The sequence below is a fragment of the Camelus dromedarius genome, chromosome 4, assembly GCF_036321535.1.
Source record: "Camelus dromedarius isolate mCamDro1 chromosome 4, mCamDro1.pat, whole genome shotgun sequence".
In the NCBI taxonomy this organism is placed as follows: Eukaryota; Metazoa; Chordata; class Mammalia; order Artiodactyla; family Camelidae; genus Camelus; species Camelus dromedarius.
This window is the reverse complement of record NC_087439.1, coordinates 88453923-88460562: the sequence shown is the minus strand read 5'-3', so window position 1 is coordinate 88460562 and position 6640 is coordinate 88453923. Positions and strand designations below refer to the sequence as shown.

General features: G+C 43.3%; 1 protein-coding gene across 1 annotated transcript; it reads left to right on the top strand.

Moving 5' to 3' along the window:
* Nucleotides 1–1040: 1040 nt before the first annotated feature.
* On the top strand, nucleotides 1041–1978 carry LOC135321225 (small cysteine and glycine repeat-containing protein 8-like). Its single transcript, XM_064485422.1, has one exon. It carries the CDS (start codon nucleotides 1089–1091, stop codon nucleotides 1461–1463), a length of 375 nt encoding a protein of 124 aa, XP_064341492.1. The 5' UTR covers nucleotides 1041–1088; the 3' UTR covers nucleotides 1464–1978.
* Nucleotides 1979–6640: the final 4662 nt, after the last annotated feature.

The window sequence follows — 6640 nt, the reverse complement described above, 5'->3', positions numbered from 1 at the left end:
TGTCTATCTACTGATTCCCCTGACATATCTATATATTTATCTATCTTTCTCTCTCTCTTTCTGTGTAGATGTATATGAAAATAGATCTTCTTTACTCAGTCTACTGATTCAAATGCAATTCTGTTCTGGAAATACCCTCACAAACACACCCAGAAATAATGTTTTACCAGATATCTGTGCATGCACGCCTTGGCCCAGGCAAGAGGTTTACAACATCTTTAGCTATTGCGACTTCCTACATATTTCTCCCTTTCTTCCTGTCTTTATTTCTTTTTTATGTCCCTTCACAAAATTTAATAATAGTCTCCATAAAGGTCTTGCAGACCATTAGATTTATTCATTGTTTTATTACAAATTTTGTTGCTCTTTTGAAGGTGTTCTTTTTAAAATTACATTTTCTACTTGATGAGTAAGAAATTTCTTTATTGCTGAGTACTGATGCTTTTAAGGGTTTTTTTTCCCCTCCAGGATTTCTTATTACTTCTAGGATGTTAGTACCAATTTCCCAAATGGAGACATAATGTTCAGCATTTCCTAGGCTTATTTGACTATAAAAACCATTTTAATAAAGACTCTATAGATCTAATTTACTGTTTTTTTAAGGGTGATTAGATGAGGTAATGTACATAAAATGTATCTGAGTAGACTAAAATATAGATAAAATTAAAGTCAGATCTCCTTCCTCCAGGAGGCTACTACTGATCTGTGAGAGAGGAGGGGAAGCTGGTCTCCCTCGGCTTCGACCATCTCACACTGATCGAAAGAACTGCACTCGGGCAGACGTGCTGGGAAAACGCAGGGTTTTATTAAATATTTCCATCAGTTCTGATTCCATTTTTGCAACAGAAGTGAGTTTTGCTAAAACAGAAAAAAAATCAAGTTATGTGCATGAATAAGGGTGTTAATAAACAGGAAGGAAGCATCTGCCACGGAAACTGATCAAAACAGCAACAAGGAAGTGATGACACACCATGTGCCAAGCCCCTTAGTTGGGTATTTAAGGGCTCCCAGGGCAGAGGGCGGCATCAGACCCCCCTCACCTCCTAAGTCTCCATCCTCCCCTCTCCTGAGTCCTCTCTACTGACACCATGGGCTGCTGTGGTTGTGGAGGTTGTGGTGGCTACGGCGGTGGCTGCAGTGGTGGCTGTGGTGGCTGCGGTGGTGGCTGTGGTTGTGGTGGCGGCGGTGGCTGCGGTGGTGGCTGTGGTGGCTGCGGTGGCTGCGGCGGTGGCTGTGGCGGCTGTGACAGCTGCACCACGTGCAGGTGCTACCGGGTGGGCTGCTGCTCCGGCTGCTGCCCCTGCTGCTCCGGCTGCTGTGGGGGCTGCTGCAGCACCCCCGTGGTCTGCTGCCACCGCCGCACCTGCCGCCGCCACTCGTGTGACTGCGGCTGCGGGAAGGGCTGCTGTCAGCAGACGTGCTGTCAGCAGAAGTGCTGCTGCAGGAAGCAGTGCTGCCACTAGGGGGCCGGTCCAGCATCAGGTAGAGTTGGCCGGAATGGGTTTGTTGGTAAGACTTTCCTCCAACCCTCCTCATCCCTTTCCCTGACCTGGAAGTCACTGGTGTGGACTCAAGGTCTGCACCTGGATGTCATCCCCTCTTGCGTCATAGGTTGTTAATTTCAGAAGACCCTGCTATGGATGTGAGCAACGAGAACTGTGAAAAGACAGCCCAGCTGCTGGAGGCAATTCACACAATGAACAAACTGAAAATTGAATCACAGTTACTAACTCTTTTGCTTTCCTGAAATTCTTTCACACAACTTCAGTGCCTCCACTTCTTTTCACGGTGCCCCTAAATTACATGCCCTTTCTTCTGTAATCTTCCGCCCAGCAGTTCTGGACTGCTGAAAAGTAAATCATAAATAGAATAATGTACCATACATTGATGGCTAAAGATCTGGGTTTTTTAGTTTTATTTATTGTCTTACTATGAAAGGACTTTCTGTGTTCTGTAAATTCAGGCAAGCTAAATAAAGAAACCCTTGTTGGGAAGAATCGCCCTAGTTGTCAGATTCATTTCTCTCAAGACCACCTCACACTGAGATGCATTATGACACCATCACAAGCAGGTCTCAGAGCAGCCTCATTTACCCACGTTCCATTTCCTCGTCTCCCTGTTTGCGACACTCATTTATTTGAAGTCAATGGGAATGTTATTATTCTTTCCCAAAATGCCTACATCTCACCTTGGTTTGAAGGAACATGAACCCAGTTTGAGTTGCTGTCACTCCAGAGGAACAGCACGTGTTTTACCCCAAATCGGCCTCACAATATCCCTGAGAAGGATATTCTAAGACAAATGTAATGCATTTTCAATTCTGCCTTAAATCTTTCCTCTTCAAATCTCAGTTGGGAGTATGTGGCCTTTAAGACAAAATGCTTATCACAGAGAGTGACTTTTGGAAGAGGTCATGACCAGGTCAGGCAAGCAGGCACTTGGCTCTTCTGCAGAAGTGGCTCCATGCCAGGATGCGTGGAGATGGATTGGAAGCAGGTGTTCGTGCAGGTGCCGTCACGTTCCCTGGCCCCAGGTTAGGCCTATGCCTGAAGACTGAGGTTCCAATCTCTTTGCTTTCAGTCTAGTATTGTTAGAGCGAGCAGATAGCTAGATACAAGCAGGGAAAGGGGTCATTGGCCAAAGGGCAGGAGACCATGTATCATGTGAACAAGACAGAGAAAAGCAGGAACCTCGGGACTGATAAGAAATCACACATTTTGGGGTGACAAGTGGCCTGGAGGCAGGCAAAGAAAGATGAGGAAAGGCAGGAATCTCTAGAGTCTGAATGTAACCTTTTGCTCATTATGCTCTCATTACAATAGAATTAGCCTTGCAGATTTGAAGTACGTATCATGCACTGACGCCATGATACTTCTGATTCAGATAAAATAAGGACAAAAATCCCTCCTCCCCTTGGGAAGGTGGAGTTGGGATGGAAATCAGGGAATATGACCTCAAACCCTTCCCTTCCCAATGAATATTCCACCCATTCATTTTTACACCCTGTGTAACCAACTTGCCAAAGAAACTCAGCACAGCTGCTCACCTGAGTCTGCCTGCTCTCCCCTTGAGAGTGGACTATCTCTCCCTTAACATATCCTCACTTTACTTTCTTAACCTCTGCATCTTGTCTCTGAATTCGTTCTGCAGTGAGACAAGAACATAGACAGCAACAGCATCATTCTTAGAAATGGTGAAAATGTTTTAATTTTGTATTTGTCAGTTTCTGAGAGCGATTCTCCACTCATATGAGAAGAAAAAACAAAGTAAATGGGCAAAATGGGTTTAAGATGTTGCTCTAGGACCTTCCCCATACTATTTATGCACATAAATGTGCAAGAAGATGACGTTTGTGAGATCTCTGTGTGATACGGGAATCAGGACTGCAATGACTCTTAGCCAAGCCAGACTGAGAGCATGCCATGAGAACCTGATTGCCAACACCCAGGAAATCTCTCCTTATGTGTAACTAAGTGAATATGAGTCTAACATAGAAAACATCTATAAAACTGAAGAATTCAATGAATACACTTAGTAGGTTTAAAAACTGGGAAGAACAAATCTACAGTGATTTGTGGCACTTTTAGAAAAGTCATCAGTTACCTTCAGACAGGAGACTTTCTAAATAATTCAGGGCAAAGATGGCCTTTCACCCATTTTCTTTAGAACGGCTCTGGGTATAGAAAATCCATGCCTTCCATTGTTGGTCCATCTTATTGCTCCATTACCCTGATACTTAACATCTTCCAGATGTACAACTGAAATCTTCCCTGCTCTCATGTTTCCCTGGTCCACGGTAGACCTAAGAGGAACATCTAGGGGTCTGTTCATCAAAACTCTTAGTAGACGTGAGGACAGTCTTCAGTCTGTGTGTGTGTGTGTGTGTGTGTGTACAATATCCGACAACCTCAATTTTTCTAGCCTTCAGTGGAGATAGAATACATTAGTCAATCTCAAAGTGTAGCCCTTGGGGCCAACAGCACTGGCAACACCTGGGAACCAGCTAGAAATACTAATTCTCAGAGAGTTGGGGGATGAGCCCAGTAATGTGTGTTCCAACAAGTCCTCCAGGTGACTCTGACGCATGCTCGAGTTTGGGACCTTTGGACTGTATCAGTCTAGGGGAAGAAACTTTTTCCATCTGGACTTGGAGTACCATCTCATTATAATAGGCATCTAGTTCACTATTGTTATCTCATTTTTCCAGCGAAGATTTCTTTAAATAGAGAAGATAATCTTTGGAACCTAAGGCTAGATGAAGCATTCCTTAGACTTGACACCAAAAGCACAAACAATAAAATAAAAATTGACAAATTGGACCTCATCAAAATTAAAAATGTTTTGCTCTGTTAAAGAATTTGTTGAGAGGATGAGAAAACAAGCTATAGAGTTGGAGAAAATATTTATAAACCACATATCCAGCAAAGGACTTATATCTAGAATACATAAAGAACTCTCAAAACTCCACAGTCAGAAAACAACCAACCAGTTAGAAGATGGGTAAAAGACACGAACAGACAATTCACTGAAGAGGATATACAGACAGCAAGTAGGCATATGGAAAGGTGTTCAACATCATTAGCCATCAGAGAAATGCAAATTAAAACCTCAATGAGATATCACAGTATATCTACCAGAATGGCCAAAATAAAAAATAGTGAGAACCCCAAAGCTGGCAGGGATGCAGAGAAACTGAGTCACTCATACACTGTGAGCAAGAATGTAAAATGGTAGAGCCATTCTGGAAAAGTATATGGCAGTTTCTTACAAAGGCAAATATGTGTTCACAGTATAATTCAGCAATTGTACTCTCAGACATTTATCTGAAAGAAATGAAAATTTAATGATCATTTAAAAAAAAAACCTATACATAAATATTTATGGCAGCTTTGGTCATCATAGACTCAAATAGGAAACAGCTCAGAAGTCCTTCAACAGATGAAGGTTTAAACAAGCTATGGTACCTCCATCCCTGGAGTACCACTCAGCCATGAAAAGGAATGAATTTTTTTTCTAGTATATATATTTTTATTGAAGTATATTCAGTTTACAATGTTGTGTCAATTTCTGGAGTACAACACAATGCTTCAGTCATACATGAACATACACATATTCATTTTCATATTCTTTTTCACCATAAGTTACTACAAGACATTGAATGTAGTTCCCTGTACTGCATAGCATGAACTTGTTGCTAGGAATGAACTACTGATATATGCAAAACTTGGACGATTTTAGTGGAATGATGCTTAGTGTAAAAACCTAGCTCAAAAGGAAACACATTGTGTAATTCCATTTATACCACATTCTCGAGATAAGAGTGGAGAGATGGAGAACAGATCAGTGGTTACTAGGGGTTAGAAAAGGAGAGACGGAAGGGGGTGAGTGTGACTGCAAAAGGGTGATAGGGTCCCGGTGATGGAACAGTAGTGTCTTCACCGCGGTGTCCACACGAATCTACACATGCCACAAAATTGCATGGAAGTAAGTACACACAGATGAGTGCCTGTAAGACTGGTGAAATCTGAACACCATCAGTGTACCGTCAGTTTCTCAGCTGTGATTTTGTACTATCGGTATGCAAGATGTTACTGCTGCAGGAAAATGGGTGAAGGGTGCGCAGGACCTCTCTGCCTTATTTCTTACAAGTGCATGTGATCTACAACTCTCTCTAAATAATATGTTTAAAGCATAAATACAAAATAAAGCTGCAAGGAACACGTCTAGATTAACGTGGTGGCACCTGGGCTGAGTGAGACCCCCAAAGCCCTCCTTCCCAGCTCCTCTCTCATCCCAGACTATGAAGAACTGACAAGGACCCTCCCATTCTTATTTCTCTGTCTGATTGTTCTACCTTCACCTTGTAGACTTGGCGAATTCCTTTCCTCTTTCGAAAACATCCACTTCTTTCTCCAGGACCATCAGCCCCAGTACCAGCCGCCATCTCTTTTCTGAGCTGCTGGTGGAATCTCCCCACTACTGTCCGTACTTCACCCTTACTCCACTAAATTCCAATTCCCACACAGTGGTTGGGGTTTGGACCATATCACGCCCCAGCTGACAACCCCCCAGTGGTTTCCCTTCACACTCTGGGTTTGTTTTCATCGCTTAGCCCAACTCACAAGGCTCTACATGATCTGACCCTTGCCCTCTCTCCGTCAGCCTCACCCACCAGCCCTCCTGCCTTCTTTCCATTTCTCAGACACATAAGCTTGTGCCAGCTTGGATAGCCGTCTTCTCTGTCTGGGAAAATGGTTTCCTAATCTTTGCAGAATAGATTCCCGCTCAACTTTTGGGTCTAAAATTAAATCTCACCCCTGAAAGTGATCTTTTCTGATCATTCGATCTGAAGTAGCCCTTTAGGTTACATTGTTTGTAAACATTGGATTTTTACTTCTCCATTGGTTCTTATTTATTGTTTTTCTCTCTCCCTCCAGGAGAGCTGAGTCCTAACTACCTACCTGCTCACCATGCTGTGTGCCTGGTGCCTGCCACAGTGCCGGCAGGTGCTCAGCAAACACCCACTTAAAGAAAGCAAGGAGGTTCTGTGAGGCTTTCTCCGACCAGCTGTCCTCCCCATCATAGACGGAGTCAGTTACTCCCTTACCTGTGTTGAGCAGCTGCCTTTTATACAACCTTA